The following is an 18,263-nucleotide window of genomic DNA, read 5'->3' as shown; positions in this document are numbered from 1 at the left end:
CACATCAACCGTACATTTTAAAACTGGATTTTACTGTATATAAATTATGCCTCAATAAACCTGACTTTAAAAAACAGACTGGGTCATTTTTCCTTATTTATAATTCAAACAGACATGGGACTGTGCTTTGCATAAGGACTACTTTAAATCAAGAGTAGCATTCATGTTTAGTACAGCACGAAAGTAATGGGGTCAATAAAAATGTTTAACAGGAGAGGATTTTCCATCTCAATTTTAAATAACTATCATTTAAAACACTCAAAATATTGGGCACCTGGGTGGCTCAGTCCAGCTGAGCAACTGACTCTTGGTTTTGGCCCAGGTCACCGTCTCAGGGTCGTGAGTACAAGCCCTGTATTGGGCTCCAGGCTCAGCAGGAAGTCTGCTTGAGATTCTCTCCCTCTCTCTCTGTCCCTCCCCATGCTTTCTCTAAATAAATAAATAAATTATATATATATATATGTGTGTATATATATATATATATATATATATATATATATATTTTTTTTTTTTTAAAATAATCATACTGTTAAAAGAACTTTGCACGTTGATACAAGCCGGCATATGATCAATCTGGGAACATGAGAACAGCGAAGCAGCTCACCATTTCGGCTTGGCTCATGTTGCTCCTTCTCCTGATGCTGGTTTTGCGGCTGCCCTATGCTGACAGGTGGATGGTGCCCAAGGCCATACGGTATGGGAGACCCCCGTCCATGTGTCTGTAAGAGGTTCATATTGTAGGCCATCGCTGCCTGGTGTGTAAGGATCCGAGGATCGACTGCAAATCTGCCCTGGTACCCTGTCCATGGTACCTAGGTTATTACAAGAAATAAAATAACTGCATTAAGTACACTCTGAAAGATAAGCTGCCACAGTGCTGTTGACTAGGAAAAAGCAAACACACACACACAGATGTCAATTTTATCAAAATGAATAACTACAAAGTCAATGCTAATTGTGGCAATTGGCAGAATTACTACCACATCTTAACTGGTCAAAAACTGGCTTCTTAAAAAAAAAAAAAATTGGCTCCCTGACTCTTTAGGGTGTAGGGACAATTGATCATCTTTCAGGTTTGGAAGAAACTGAAGGCTTAAAATTGATGATTATTCCTTGACACGTTAAATCATTTTATTATCCTGAATCATTTCTCCTCAATATGAATGTATACACGCCATAGATTACCAAGAAAATCACCGTTTAAATTATAACCACATAGTTACATAGTTTAATAGACTAAATGAAAGAACAAGGGAAAACTTCAGAAAGAATTTAGTCTAAAGCGTCTTGACACAAAATACAGAATACACATAATACATAATATACATATTCCACTTTACAGGAATAACCCAATCATTTCATGTTCATTTGTTGTAGGCAAAATTCCAACAGTCTGTTAGTTCAATTAATGCTTTTGATTAATTCCTCTTCCCTTAAACCACAGAAATAGAACATTTCTTTAGGTATATCTAAACATATAATCTCTGCACGCTAATGCAAAAGGAGAAACAATGACATCTAAACTACTGCCCCATCTTACAGTAATATAACTGTTACATGCAGACTCTTAAAAAGTCTTCTATAATAAAAGCCTCCTGACCTAGTAAAATGAAATATAAATCCTAAGGGACTTCCTATTTAAAGCAAATGATATAATGTTGCCAGGCTGTCTGGAAAGAAATAAATCAGCTAAAATTGAAGGTCTACGGGGAGTGGGCATGAATTAATGTATTTCTTACTGACAGTTACTCTCGCTGGCTGCTGTAATTGTAAACTATTGTGATCAATATGGCTGAGAAAGGTTTACATCATGGCATTTTTCCATTTTGGTGGGGAGGGAGTGCCAAAAATCTTTGGCAATAATCACCTCTGCCTGAAATTACAACACTTGCCTTAAATGAAAGATATGTTTTCTAGGCTAAAATTCCTGAATTTGGAAATGTTATTATATTAGCAAACTAACAAAATTACCAAAATATTAAAGAATCTTAAAGGAATAAAAATGAGTTTCCATTATCCATACATAAGATGGAAGCCCTCTAAATACCTGTTGTCTTAGAAAGGATTTAATAATGTTTTTAAGGACCACTAAGATTTCATAAGGAGGGAAATTTCTCAGATAAATTCAGATCCAGAGAGCTAGACTAACCCAAGCTTCTTTGCCTCCTCCAAAAAACTATTATTTCTTAGGAAGGATTAGTGAATTATGTAAGAATAAAAAAGTAAAAGATAAAATAAAGCATCACTTTATAAAACAAGAGACTAATTTACTAGCTCTGTTCACTTTCAGCTCAATTTTCCTAGTAAAAATATTTTAAAAGAATACAAAGGCTTTTCAATCAAAACATCCAATTAACAGATTTCTTCACAGCCTGGCAATCTAGTAACAAACTGTAAGCAACGACTCATATTTCTTTGGTCATTTCAAACTCTGATGGTTAAAGAATGAGCTGCTTTAAAAGCCTACAGCATTGAAAGAAATTTTTTTAAAAGGTAGAACACTATTTGGGATAGTCATTAATTTAGTGAAGCCTATTTTATTTTGTTCAACAGAAAGAATCTCAAATGTCCACTTACAGGTAAAGGCACCGACATAACTACATTCCCTCCATAGACAGCAGGTACGTAAAGAATACTTGTCCCAGTGTGAGGATCTATTCTTTGAACAGGGCTTGGAGATTTCCCCAAATTTGGGTGAGGTCCAAGAGGGGGTGGAGGAGTATATGCTCTAATAGGATTGCCAATAAGTACAGAAGGATTGGGCTGAACTGAAATATAAACAGAGAGAGAATGCACTCAGTAGTTGTACACATTCCTCTAGACAAGAATAATTTAAATCACCAACAGCAAAATACATTTCCCAGGTTTGCCATAAGATATCTGATAATCGAGGAAATACCAATGTGGAAGAATAAAGCATATTTACAAAATTACCATTTTACAAGGTTCCCTAAAATTAGCTTGAGATATATGAAGTATTCCTTTTGTAAACTAGTGTAATTGCAAATGTCTTCCAAGAAGCTAGAGGTATGTCTTTCAAGAAAACCATACACGCTCAAGAAACATTCTTCTAAGAGTAGGAAAATACATGCAACCCTTCACAACAAAGTTTTGACTTACAACTGTAATATAGCCACAAACAAAATGAAGGTTAAGCAATTATTATTTTAAAAGTATACTTCCATAATATTTTAAATTGTTTAAATAAACTTCATCTTGAAATTTCAATAACCCAACATTTGGAGAATATAAATATGTTTCAGAAACTTTTGTTGCATAGGCTTAAATGTTTTTCCTCAGACTTCTAGGTACAAATCACATGGTTTCAGGAATGGCATAACAAAGAATTTACATTGAGTTGAATTTATTGTGTTGAATAAAAGAGTTCAGTGAGTTCCAAAGTGTGTGTGCGTGCGTGTGTGTGCGTGCGTGCGTGTGTGTGTGTGTCCCTCTCCCCATCCTATTCTTTCCAGTGATGAAATTTGGGGGTTAATCTCTTATACAATAAAAACAAATTATCACAGGGCTAATTTTCCACTTACCAATTCCATCGTTTTGGAAATGATCATTCTGGGTATGATGGAGGCTTTTCCCCTTTACAGAAAAAAAGCAGAATGATAATAATTATAATAATTTAAACACATTTAATATTAGGAGAACAGTAACCACTTCCTACTCCTATGCAAATTAAATATATACAGCAACAATTAAAACTCAAAGACTGCGAGTCTGTAATTAATAACCAGTAGACTGCTTTGAGCCAACTTTCTTTTTAACTATTAAGTCACAGGGGGTGCCTGGCGTGGCTTAGTCTGTTAAGTGTCTGCCTTCGGCTCAGGTCATGATCTCAGGATCCTGGGATTGACCTCCATGAAGGCTTCCTACTCAGTGGGGAGTCTGCTTCTCTGCCTCCCTCTGCCCCCCTTCCCACTTATACTCTCTTAAATAAATAGATAAAATATTTTAAAAAGTGAATAAATAAATATTAAGTCATGGTGCTAGGCCTCTAATTTTCTCAGCTTTCAAATTAAGGGTATCCAAAATTCTGTTTAAATGAATAATAATGAACAAATAAATAATGAATAAAATGTTTATTTTTTAAATAAAAAGAAATAAGCAATCAATGTGACTGAAACCTAAATTCTACTCCTTTACAGCGTCTCTACAAATTTTCTATCAATTAAATGATGAAATGAAAAGTTGCTATTCAGGGCGCCTAGGTGGCTCCGTAGTTGGCTGTCTGCCTTTAGCTCCGGTCACGGTTCCCAGTGTCCTGGGATCAAGCCCCGCATTGGGCTCCCTGCTGGGTAGGAAGCCTGCTTCTCCCTCTCCCACCCCCCCACCGGTGTCTCTCTTGGTCAAATAAATAAACAATCTTTTTAAAAAAGAAAAGTTGCTTTTCAAGGGAAAAAACATCAGTCTTCAATTCCTGAGGATGAAAACCTTTAAAACAACCATGTGAACATAAACATGGGTTTGGGACTTAAGGTATTTCGAACATGATTCATGGCAACTTAGAGTGTAAAATTTACTGAAGGAACAGGAAAAGACACTGACACAATTTGCTTAAGAGAGTGTACAAATGTTCTAGAAAGCAATTTGCCAACGTTACCAGAAGCATCAAAAATGTACACACGCTTTAACCCAATAATTTCACTCTCAGGAATTTATTCAAATGAAGCAATACTGGATTTGGGCACAGATGTTCACCACAGCATTGTTTATATGTGTGTTAAATGTTAACAACCTCAATGTCCACCATCCGAAGATTTATTAAATAATCAATGCTAGACTCATGCACCATTAAACGGGATGACTTTGGGGCAGAAACAGTATTTGAAGAGACAATGGTCCTGAATTTCTGGATTTAAAAAATTTTCTCCTTCTGTTGGCTACATGTAACACACAAAGCCATGATACAACACAAGTAGCATGTTATACAACCTACCCTTAGACAGATACAAATCTGTTATCTGTACCTAACATCTGGGGGTGGGTAACATCTACAACGGGAAGAGAAATTTCTTCCTGACCAAAGCAAATGTACAATGGCACTTCATTTATCTCCCTATCTGTCGGCAGTGTTGATTATTCAGGTCAGCACTAAACATTAAAGGCATGTGGTCAGGTAAGCTCGTTATGAGGGGACAAGGGCAACAAAGCTCCAACTCTTAGAGAGTCAGAAAGAAACACTCAAAAAAGAATCACAGTGGGTCCATTAATCCGGAGAATGTTCCCAGTGATCGGCACTAGCTAGAAAAAACAAACTTCTGAGGAATAAAGGAGCAGTAAGAAAACCAGGGCAGAAGAAAGAAGAAACCACGAAAAGGTGAGCGTGGCAGGCAGCAGAGATGGCAGGGGTAGGTGGGGAGATCAGAAGCAGAAGCAATCAGAAGTGACATCAAGAGCAGTTGGGGCACATACATGGACAGAAGAGAGGAGACTGTTCCAAGAGGGTAGCACACCATTTAGCTTTCTTAGCCTCTAATGAACCATCAAGCAGGGGTGATTGTGCAGCATGCAGAGAAAACAGTGATGCAGTCAGAGTGTGGTACGAACAGCACCCCAGAGACATGCACACCCTGATCCCTGGAATCCGCGACTGTGCCATGTTATGCGGCAGATATAATTAAGTGGTGCATCTGAAATAAGGAGATTATCCTAGATTATCTGGGTGGACCCACTCTAATGACATGAGCCCTAAAGGCAGAAAAGTTTCCCCAGCTGGAATCAGACAGATGTGGCAAAAAGAGGAAGTCAAAGATTCCAAGGGAGAGAAGGATTTAATACATCATTGGTGACTCTGAGACAACACAAGGGCCAAATCCAAGAATGGGAGAGAAGGCTCCAGAAGCTAAGAATGCTCCAGCAGGCAAGGAAACAAGGACGTTGGTCCTGCAACCACAAGAAACTGGATTCTTCATGAACTCTGAAGCAGATTCTTCCCAGAGCCTCCAGATAAGGGGCCAGTCAGCCCACACCTTGATCTTGGTCTTTGGAGACCCAACATCAAGAAACCAACCAAGGCAGCATGGACATGTGACCCGAAGAAATGTGAGATAATACATTTGTGTTGTTTTAAGTCACTAAGTTGGTGCTAATTTGTTGCAGCCACAAGAGGAAACCAACACAAAGAATAACCACAGTCTAGGTTAATCCTACACTGTAAAGCTGGAAGCAGGCCAGACAATATGCATCAGCACTCAGGGTTGGAGGATAAACTAACTTAAAAAGCAGCTTAGGCCTATCATGTAAAAAGATATGCACCTCTACAAGTATAATTCAGCACTCTGTACATTTCAGTGCAGGAGAAACTTTCCTCGGATTCTTTGACTCAGCATGCAGCTGTAGGGCAGTAAGTATACTTGGTCCATAGAAAAATCACATGGTGTTTGGTAGCTTATAAACAAAATAATAACGTAGCAGGAGGGTTAGCACTATGTATGAAAGTCATTCCACAGTGATAATTCCAATAATAAAGTCTGTGTACCTTTAGTAGAATGTCGGGATTTTTATAAGCAAATACAGCTCGTGTCAACATAGTTCATACCGACTTTTTACTCCACCATTGTTAAGTCAAATGTTTCTTTTTTTACACATCGTTTTCCATTTACGCATTCAACAAATGTTAATAAGGCCTACCACACGTACACCCCTGGCTGGGCCCTGAGGCTACTGACGTACACAGACTGACTTGTTTTCTGATGTCTGGACAGTGAGCAGCTAGGGACGGATGATGAAAACAACTCCCAACTAGAATCTATAAAATAATGCTACGGTCTTTTCAGAGAATCCATTTCTTAGTGTTATCTATGCTCCGACTCGTTTTCAGAGTGTGTGCAAATGAATCTGTTCCATTTTAGCAAAGCTTCCAAACGCTGCTCCCAGCAAATGCCCTCAGAGTAAGTGGAATGAAAACAGGCAAATTGCTCTTCTCTGTGCTAATTCTGCAGGCTCCTGGCAATAAATGATGCCTGCAGAGAGGAAGGCAAGAAAAGGCCAGCTCGGACAAGCGGCTCCTGGAGCCCAAACATTCTGGACTTTTGCTAACACTGTCACAGAACGGACCTCTTAGCATAAAGTTATGTGACTGCTAAACAGCTCGGGCCATGTTTTGTCGCCAAACACAACCCAGAGCAAGCAGGTCCTGGAGAACTTTCAACTATCGGCCAGGCTTCTGATGACTGCATCTCCATGAAATCCGACTGGGACTTAAATCACAGTCTAACATCAACAATACTAATTTTTAATATTTCTTATGCACAGAACTGTGTTAAAAGCTATACATTAAGGAAAACTTAAGGGGAAATTGTATGGTTTAGTATCACGTTTTCATAAATAGCATCCTTTTCTAACAATGAAGTATATCTCCATTCATCAAAAGACTCTAGCACATGAAATAAAATACCTGGAATCTGTTTCAAAATTTTCCAGTGTGTAGCTCTGGTAGGGGGAATGAGATAAGATTAAGTTGGTAATTAGTAAACCTACATGACAGAGGGCCACCGGGTGGCTCAGTAGGTTGAGCATCTGACTCTTGGTTTTGGCTCAGGTCATAATCTCAGGGTCCTGGGCCTGAGCCCCGAGTTGGGCTCTGTGCTTAGCGGGGAGTCTGCTTGTCCTTCTCTCCTCCCCCCATTAATGGTCACGCTCATGTGCGCTTGCTCTCTCTCAAATAAATAAAATCTTTTAAAAAAAACCCTAAAGGAGAGGGAATTCATTATACTATTCTACTTATGATTATGTTTGAAACTTCCTACAACAAAGAGTGAAATAAAACAAGACTCTAGTACAAATGCAAACCTCAAAACAATTTAATGGAAGTAAAATAAAATCCTGGGAGAGAAGGAGATAAAGTGACAAAAACAACCTCTTGCTTACTATACCTCAGCTATTTAAAATACTGATTATTCTCAGACATGCTATAAATAATCAATACTTTTAAATAGCCAGGTATATAAATAATTTGAGGAACCACTGTGTTAGTGACAGAAACAACAGATGGTATCTGTGGCATCAGTGAAGAGTATTTTCTAAAAAGTAAAAAAAAAAAAAAAAAAAAAAATCAGGGCAATAGCTGCTTTGGCCTTTAATTACACAATCCTCTTATTAAAAGAGAAAAGCCACAAAGAGAGAGAGAGGGGGGAAAAGCCACACTACACTTTCCTGGATGCATCATAACCATTACTCACTTATCAAATATTTACTGAGCAGCCAGTACATGCCAAGTGTGGGGCAAGGCATTAGGGGCCATAAAAAGTATACAGAACTGGATTTCTGCCTTCAGGAAGTTTATGGTTTTAGAAAAGCAAGTGGATGAAACATATTATATTTACTTCACCTTTACAAGGAAAACACAGAGCAAACTGCAGGATCTTGCTTGCGATCAATCCACGTTTGTACCCTGGTTTGAATCTGGCTGACCTATCCTACGTAAACTGATGCTTCCATTCCCAAGTCCGTAAGAAGAGTTTACTCTATTGTAGTTAGGGATGTGCAAAGAATATAATGATTTTACAATATTTTAATTAAAAAAAAAACAGTAAAACATAAAAATTTCTAGCCAGACTCCCCACGCCGCATACACTCTAAACTCCCCACTGATCCCTGCAGAGCCCGTTCTCTCACACCTCTGACCTTTTGTATAAGCTCTTTCTTAAGCTTCATTCATTCATCTAAAAAAATACTTTGAAGCACCTGTGATGAGCCAAGAGTTGTTCTAGGCACAGAGGCTAGCACAGTTAAGTAATACAGGCAAAAATCTCTGCCCTGATGGAGCTTTTATATCCTAGTTTCTGAAATGTCTCCTCAGTCTAGCACTATCCCCCTCTATTCAGTGGACTCCTAAACAAGAACTCTGTGGTGGAAACTGCCTTGAATCCACCTGCCTCCTCTGACCACCAGCCTCCAACATCTGCCGCAAAGGACTCAGGGGGCCTCATGCGCTCCCCTATGCTTCTCTAACACCTACCACAGCAGCTGGCACAGAGAAGCAACTTAGCTATCTGATAAATAAGTTGATTATTAATTCATTAAGATTTTTAAGGTTTAGAAATCTAGAAGATTCGCTTATACAAGATGCTTAATCCCCTAGAAATCCCAAATCAGTAAAACATGACTGCACATTTGGACCATTTTTATTTAATAATATACAATGGTATATTAACACAGAAGCAGTTCTTCCCAGCTTAATACCTATTTAGCTCAAAGATTTTCAAGATATTAAACCATTAATTATTGTTCACACATCAGGTTTTACATTTTTAAAATGATGCCCCAAACTGACATATTCTTTTACTTCATTCCTGTCAATAAATTTCATACCATACTGATGACTACAAACACACCGAAAAAACCAGAGCAGATACTAAACACGCTATTCTCCTAACTTTCTTTTCTAGATGGTAAGTGCAAGCCTATTTTTTTCAGGCACTGTAGCAAACACAGCAGCCGTCCCTGCCCAAAATAACTGGTTCAAAAGCAGACATGGCCCTGACTGACCCACCGCCACTCCTGATTGGACTACTTCCTGCACAACAAATATAGGTCAAGTCAATTAATCTTCAAGAAGTCAACCAAATTCTCTCACTGGGTCAAATATTACTTGAAATGAATTGATCAACACAGGTTAGAACTGTTTTCAACAAACACTTATTATTTCTTGTAATAATACGCTCTGAGGGCTCTTTCGATGAGCGTTAACAGTCTTTTAAACTGCTTTGTTGTATTCACATCATGCTAAATAAACGCCTATCAGCAGAGAGGACAGGGAGGTATTATACAAAGGACACAAAAGCAATCAGGTACTTGGAAACTTTTTTGAGGATGATTATGACATTGAGCATGGCTACCCACCACACTGTATTCTCACATGCATATCCGAACTAGACAAGCTCCTTGAAGAGACTGCTTGCCACCCAATGTAACCTTCCTTTCCAATACTTGAAGAAACTTGCAGCCCAGTGAACCCTGGGCCCTTCTGTGCTGCTCTCTCTCTCTACCCTCTTCGACTCCGATAGCAGGCTTTACCTTGGGGGGTGACTGCTGCAGTTTGTTGGTATTTCCTGAATGCTGCAGTCGTAGAGCCCGGGGGATAAACTCAGGTGCCAGTGGATTCAACACATACGTCTTCTTGAGTTCTAAAGCCTCTAGCTGAGCTTTGATCTGTTCAAAAGTGATTCCGTGTAGGCTATTATTTTCATGACACAGGGCAATAAACCGTTCCCAAAATTTCCTACAGAAAAAATTTAGAAGATCAGTTTACAATTTCAGTGGATAAAATCACAGAAACGAACATAAGCAACTAAAGATAGTTTCAAATTCCCTTTTCCCACCCCAAATCCTCAGATCAACATTCACCTGACTATGATTCAGGTATAATCCTTCTACCAGATCAGAAGACTCCAGAAATCCGATTCTGAAACTACAGTCATGTCGAATATTGTGGAAAATACAAATTGTGCTCTCAATTAATTCTGTCTGACCGATCCAAGTAATGTGGTCAATGCTCAATTATCCACACTAATCTAAAATGACAGTTTTGATACCTACATAATAAGTAAGGATTTCAAACTGATGCTACCTCATTTTACAGATGATTTGTACTTACGACATACTCACATATATGCTATAGACACACACAAATATAGACACATATATAAATCAGAATAATTTGAATTATGGGGCCAAAGGAACCTGGTGCTAGATGACTAAGAAAAGCCAACTCATGACATAAATCTGAACCACAAAGTAGATAATCCTCATGGATGATACTTAAGAAATAACTAGCTATTCCTGAATTTTTCTCTTACTTAAACAGATGCCTTGTCACAAGCAGAACATAGAACATAGAACATTGACTACGAGAGTTAAAGTAATTATGAAAAATGTAGGAAGCTGGATGTGAATTTTAATGTTGAGTATTCATTTCCTAATCAAATTAATAAATAGTAAAGGGAAAAAAATTCAAAAACTTGTTACAGTTGGATAGCTTTTCTCCTACAGGTTTGGAAACTGATCTCTAAATATCAAAAAAATTAAATACATTATTACAAAAGACAACATAAATTTTTTAAAATGTTAAATGACTATTATAAATATGCATACCTATCTTTAACATGAGGTTCAAATAATGTTTTATTACACTATAAAAGATATATGATATGGTTTCTTCCCAAGTTGGTATCCTTGTGTCCAGGTGGACAAGAAGTAATCAAGATGGCTTCAAGAAGCATAAATGAAAAGGTTTATATTATAAAAGTTAGTATATGAGTGGGAATTGGGTTATTCATATATTCATAAAACTTTGCAGGGTTTAATTTTGAACTATGTTTCTCTTACATATGTCTTTTATACTTTTTTAAAGATGAGTTTAAGAAATGGATCCAAAAGAAATTTCAGGTCTATATGTCAATAACAAATATTACAAAATGTTAAACAGGCATTTCTGACAATAAGACATAAAGGCTAACAAGATAGTCATTCAGCTATAGGAAGTATGTGTTGCTAAGAAATGCACACTAGTAACCTTTATTTTTATTAAGAACCCTTCTGGGGGTGCCTGGGTGGCTGAGTTGGTTAAGCATCTGAATCTTGGTTTCAGCTCAGGTCAAGATCTCAGGGTCACGAGATAGAGCCCCATGACAAGCTCCAGGCTCACTGCAGAGACTGCTTGCCCCTCTCCCTCCCACTCTGCTCCTCCCAGCTCTCTCTCTCTCCCTCCCAAATACATACATACATACACACATACATACATACATAAATGTATGTGATCTTAGGGGAAAAAAAGAACTCTTCTGGAGGAATCAAGGCTTTTTTCCTCACAGTCTGATAAGCTAAGGAAGAACTATCTTTTTGTTTTTTAATTATTTATTTGAAAGAGAAGAGTGTGTGAAAGAGAGCACAAGCAGGGGGAGCTGCAGAAGGAGAGGGAGAAGCATGGCTCAATTCCAGGACCTTGAGATCATGACCTAAGCCAAAGGCAGACACTTAACCAACTGAGCCACCTAGGTACCCTGGGTTATCTTTAATATAGCACTCAGGAGCTAAAATCCATAAACTCTTCTGCCCTTTTGATTTAAATAAAGACACAATATTCAACTGTGTGAATATTTATCAACATGATTCTACATGTTACAGTCAGAAGTTTCTTTGGTCTAACTGATAAAGTACCAATTTCATAAAATGGCATTTCATATTTGGGTTAAAATTCAAGACAGAGCAACTTTTACTCTAAGTTAGTTTTTAATATAATGCATTTTCATTTCCAGCATAGAACTTGTTCTATGTTCAAGCTCCTTTTTAAATTCCATACCCTGCTCCTATACCGGCCTCACTGACCTCAGCTGCACTGGAACAAGAGCTGAAGTTACACGGAGTTAATTAAGCAGAACCTTCAAACAACCCCACAGTTCAAGTGTCTACAAGATGTCAGGGATCTCAAAGACACAGGCTGAGAGCTGATGGACACCATTTCAGAACAATAAACGCAGTAAGTTAATCAAGTTAAACAAGTTCCGAAAGTAATCTGAAATCTCTATTTTAAATCTCACTTATCCTTTGAATGACCCACTGGTACGGGGAAGTGGTCAAGCACATGGATTCCAGAACTCTGCTCTGGGGTTTCGGTAGTGGCTCTGTCATTTAGCTGTGTAACTTCAGGCAATTCAATAACTTAATCTCTCTCTGTAGCTCAATTTCCACATGTGTAAAATAAGGCACCAACAGTATTATTATTATACTTTCTCACTTTTAAATTTTCAGAGAAATGTATTTTTTCCTTCAAAAATTCTTTTTTTTGTTTTTTAAAGATTTTATTTATCTATTTGACAGAAAGAGATCACAAGTAGGCAGAGAGGCAAGCAGAGACAGAGAGTGAGGAAAGCAGGCTCCCCCCAGTTGAGCAGAGAGCCCGATGCGGGGCTCGATCCCAGGACCCTGGGATCATGACCTGAGCTAAAGGCAGAGGCTTTAACCCACTGAGCCACCCAGGTGCCCTTCCTTCAAAAATTCTTAAAGTTGAAAATCTTCCTTTTCTTGGGGTTCCTGGGTGGCTCAGTCATCAGGCGTCTGCTTTCGGCTCAGGTGGTGATCCCAGGGTCCTGGGATCCAGCAAGCCCCACATTGGGCTCCCTGCTTGCCCTACAGGAAGCCTCTTCCCACTCCCTCTCCCACTCCCCCTGCTTGTGTTCTCTCTCTCCCTCTCTCTCTCTGTCAGATAAATAAATAAAATCTTTAAAAAAATAATTTTTTTTCTTTTCTCTCTTCAGGTAGGCTCACAGCCCTTGAACTCCACAATACTTTATTAAATACTATGTATGGCATTATGAGAAAATTCTGAACACACAGATCACTTGAGAACTTCAACTATATTCAGAATGAGAAGACTTCACCATGGTGGTTATTTATAGGGTGCACTAATTCTGAGGCCCATCCCTAAAATTTTCACATATTATTATGACAACAATTTGGACTAGAGAATCCAAGTATGTTTCTACATTGTAATATAATTACAAGTATTTCAAAGAAGATAACCTTAATTTTAATTACCACATGAGCAAAGTTTGGTTTTGTTTTTATGCTAACCTTGCTTCTAAGATCACCAATAAAACAGTGAAAAATCACTGGGCATCCTTAAATGATAGAGAGTGCATATGTATACATACACATATACATTACATCTGAAATACAATTTTATCTCACTCAGTAAATGGAATTTGCTAATGAAGAAATCCAGTTCACAGGAAGACCTCCTCCAAACACACTGGTTTGGAGAAATGTATGACTCCTCCCGGCCCTCCCCATTCGCGTAGATTTATACAAGCATTTTCTTCAGTTCCTGGGAAAGGCAGGGTAAACCAGAGAGAGAAGAGTTTGGGTTTTGAAGTCAGTGTGACATCCGTTTGAGTGAACCATTTAATAGGTAAATGACCCTGGGCAATAATTTAAACTCTTTGAATGAGGCAGCCTATTTAAAATGCAAATAAAATTCGCACATTGCAGGGTTGTTGGGATGACTGAATAAGGCTAAGTGTGCAGAGCACTTAACCAAGCACCTGGTAAGAGAAAGCTGTCAGTAAATAGCAGCTACTATTCGTTGACTTGGCGAACTGGGAAAGAGGAAGGTCACTACATTCACTTTAGGTTAATAAATAAATTCTATTTAAAAATACAACAAAAAGGGGCGCCTGGGTGGCTCAGTCAGTTAAGCGGCTGCCTTCAGCTCGGGTCATGATCCCAGAGTCCTGGGATCCGAGTCCCACATCAGGCTCCCTGCTCAGCAGAGAGCCTGCTTCTCTCTCTCCCTCTGCCTGACGCTCTGCTTGCTTGTGCTATCTCTTTGTCAAATAAATAAATAAAATCTTTAAAAAAAAAAAAAAAAGATTATATAATGGCTGCCTTCTAAAGATTTTTTATTTATTTATTTGACAGACAGAGATCACAAGTAGACAGAGAGGCAGGCAGAGATAGAAGACGGGGCCGGGGACCTGAGCCGAAGGCAGAGGCTTAACCCACTGAGCCACCCAGGCGCCCCTAATGATTGCCTTCTACACTGGTATACTATATACCATAATTATTCCTTGAAAATTAAATCAGTATTTGGAAATATATTAGTTTTTCACAAATATTGAATGGGACACGGGGGGCGTTGCTGATTAACTCAAACTACAAAGAATTCATTCCTCTGTTACTACAGTGCCTAAGAATCATACATATAGGGACACCTGGGTGGCTCAGTCTGTTGGGCCTTCAGCACAGGTCATGACCCCAGAGTCCTAGGATCAAGCCCCGCAAATCCGCATTGGGCAACCTGCTAAGCGGGGGATCGGCTTCTCTCTCTGCCCCTCACTCCACTCTGATGCTCTCCTTCACTTTAAAAAAATAAATAAATAAAGGCCATATACAAGAAGTCCACAGCTGACATCATACTTAATGGTGAAAAGCTGAAAGCTTTGGAAAAAAAGAAAATCATGTATGTCCCCCAAGTGTACTTGTATTATGAGATTAAATTAATTTCTAATGAAATTTAAAAGATTAAAGCACAAATACCCATATACTTCAACTATCAGCTCTTGGATTAAAGCCGTGATTAAACTGTCCAAATAACACAGATAACCAGCATTCCAAATTAGCTATACGTCACATGATTTTTTTCTCCCTACATAATACAGTTAACCTCTTACACTCTGCTGTATAGTAAGAAATAAGCAACCAATAGGCCAGGCTAAAAGCTAAAAATTAGCCCTAGATAATTCTGACAGCATGGCCTCAGAATTATTCACCTAATTGCTCTGAGAAAATAACAATTTATGTCAGAGAAGGGGTGAAAAATGCTGATCTCACGGAATTCCGAGCATAATACAACTCTACAAAAGGGATAATGGTTTTTGAAAAATAATATTCATTTTGACAAATGTTTGACATTATTTATAAAAGGAGTCCAAAACAAATTTGGCTCAAGGCTATTGTTTTATCTACTTATTCCAATAGTTCCTAATTTGTTTTTTTCCCCTAGTTTTTTAATAAGTTGTCCTATTTTATATGTGTTTTAATCTCTTAAATTCTAACCAAAGTGTACGTATTCTCACATTTTTCAAATGATAAACAAAATGGTAAATATCACAGCAATATTCTAACCAAATATGCTTTCAATGTATTATAAAGAAACTAAAGTTACTCCTAAAATTCTTAGGAGAAAAGCTAAATTATCACACCAAGTTTTATTCATTTGTAACTTGGAATTAATATATTCCCTTCCCCAACTTTTTGTCATTAGTGGCTAAAAATGAACAGAAATCTATCATTTAAGTATGAAATTAAAGATATTTTGGGGGTGCCTGGGTGGCTCAGTCGATTAAGCATCTGACCATGATCTTGGTATCCTGAAATCGAACCCTGCATCAGGCTCCCTACTCACTGGGGAGTCTGCTTTTCCCTCTGCCTCTTTTTTTCTCTCTCTCAAATAAATGATAAAATCTTTAAAAAAAAGAAAAGGATTTTACAACAGGACTGTTTAGCTATGCATAAATAAGTCATGGACCACTCAAGTATTGTAGATTTTTTTAATTATTTTTTTTAAGATTTTATTTATTTGTCAGAGAGAGAGAGCATGAGCGGGAAGGAGGGGCAGAGACAGAGGGAGAAGCAGGCTCAGCACTGAGCAGGGAGCCCCATGTGGGACTCGATCCCAGTACCCTGGGACCATGACCATGAAGGCAGTTGCTTAACCAACTGAGCCACCCAGGAGTCCAATGGATTTTTTATAATAAAAGGTTAGTTTTCATAACCTAACCATAAATTAAAACTATTTGATTCCTTTGTTAATGGCTTTCCCCTATAAAGTATATTAACTTCTTCTGGAGTCTTAAACTCCAATACATGCAGATTATTATTAAAGGTCCCAGTTGTTTCCTTTCCCCATAGAATTCTTCTTCCTGCTGAAACAGGAAAACAGACAATAAAATGCTGCCATATCTATATTGCAATAGAAAAGATGGTTTAGGCCACTTCTTAACAGCTCTGTCTACTTTAATTCTAACTATCAAAAAGAAATAATTACCCAAGGCATATTCGGGACTATTGACATTGCTTTCTACTACCTGAATTCACTTTAACAGGCCCAGAATACTTCCACAACTTTAAGTAATCCCTAGTGTATTTCTTTTCCATAAATAATTTAGGCTATAAATTTCTGTTCAAATGTTTTTTTGTTAATGGTAACATAAGTTTCAACACTATAAAGACCAAGTCTCATATTACTAGCCTCAAGCAGTTAAAATCCCATTACCTGGTATAAATAAATAAAATAAAGTGTATAAAGAGTAATTTTTTTATTTTAATATTTTAACTACATTTTAGTAGAAAATATAGGAATACTAGCAACACTATCCAAACAAAAGTAATAACCACTCCTAACCTCCTTAATTTTAAGACCCTTGGATTAACCAAACACCAAGAATCATTTACACTGAGAAGCCCTGAGAGAAAGTAAGTAGAGAAGGAAATTTATCAAAAATAAGCTCACACAGGGGCGCCTGGGTGGCTCAGTGGGTTGAGCCGCTGCCTTCGGCTCAGGTCATGATCTCGGGTTCCTGGGATCGAGTCCCACATCGGGCTCTCTGCTCAGCAGGGAGCCTGCTTCCCTCTCTCTCTCTCTCTGCCTGCCTCTCTAGCTATTTGTGATGTCTCTCTGTCAAATAAATAAATAAAATCTTTAAAAAAAAATAAAATAAAATAAAAAAATAAGCTCACACAATAATGAAGGGGGAAAAAATGAAATAATATCAATATAAAATTCAGTCTCCAGCAAAGATACACATATACACAAAACCACCTCAGGACCCTTGCACAAGCAGTTCCCTCTTCCTGGAACACTTTTACCCAGATATCAGCATAGCTCACTCCCTCACTTCAAAGTCAGCTTCTCAGTGAGGGATGCTCTGACCACACTCCATAAATCACAAAGCAGCCTGCTGCACCCCCATCACTCCTAATTCCCCTTAATGCTCTATTTCTCTTCCACTGAGCTTACCGCATACAAGACTACAGTATTCTTATTCTGTTTATTCTCAGTCTTCCTCTCCTCCCCAATAAAACATAAAACCCCCAAAGGCAGAGATTTTTATTCATTTTTGTCACTGATACTTCTTAGTGGCTAGAAAAATGCTTAGAACATAGCAGGCACTCGGGAAATACCTGCTGCGTGATGACTGAATGAAAGAATACATAATTACGAACATAATGAATAGACCCAAAGCAATATATTTTTGTGTTCCCACTGGATATCAGGTGACTGAACCCGATTTTAATTAGCTAAGAGGTCATATAAAGAAGTATATACATAGGGATGCAAATTACTGTACATTCAACGTCTTAGTAACACAGAATTACCTGCATCTTCCAATAGAGCACAGAGCAATGGGATCGCCCACCACAGCAACCAGGGATTGTGCTCTTGTGATGGCGGTATTGAGAAGTTTGTAGTTAGAGAGAAAACCATAATCTAAATCCTCCGTGGAATCTTCCAGCAGCTGCTCTTTCTTCTTAATCGGTGTCTGTTTATGTTTACAAGTATGCCTTGTACGCACTGTGCTAAGAAACAAAACTCTGAACTGTTTTCCTAAAGAAAAATAAATGAATGAAAGACTTAAGATTACTTTGAACCACTGATATAATAAAAGCATTTCAGTTTTTAAATGTTATTGCTAAGTAGTAAGTGTCAGTGAGGATGTGGAGAAACTGAAACTCCTGTGTCCTGCAGGTGG

General features: G+C 38.1%; 1 protein-coding gene across 3 annotated transcripts in view; it reads right to left on the bottom strand.

Annotated features, from left to right (window-relative positions):
• Window positions 1-18,263, bottom strand: part of HELZ (helicase with zinc finger) — a 185,307-nt gene that overhangs the window by 39,511 nt on the left and 127,533 nt on the right. For all 3 annotated transcript variants that reach the window (XM_045984510.1, XM_045984509.1, XM_045984511.1), the window contains exons 24-28: window positions 17,890-18,118; window positions 10,030-10,234; window positions 3,543-3,594; window positions 2,578-2,768; window positions 605-812 (exon numbers count right to left, since the gene is read on the bottom strand). In XM_045984510.1, the coding sequence (XP_045840466.1) occupies window positions 605-812; window positions 2,578-2,768; window positions 3,543-3,594; window positions 10,030-10,234; window positions 17,890-18,118 (885 nt within the window). The remainder of the gene's footprint in view (window positions 1-604; window positions 813-2,577; window positions 2,769-3,542; window positions 3,595-10,029; window positions 10,235-17,889; window positions 18,119-18,263) is intronic.

Source organism: Meles meles, chromosome 18 (genome assembly GCF_922984935.1).
Source record: "Meles meles chromosome 18, mMelMel3.1 paternal haplotype, whole genome shotgun sequence".
NCBI classification, from domain to species: domain Eukaryota; kingdom Metazoa; phylum Chordata; class Mammalia; order Carnivora; family Mustelidae; genus Meles; species Meles meles.
The sequence above is the reverse complement of the archived record's forward strand: the minus strand, read 5'-3'. Positions and strand labels throughout refer to the sequence as shown.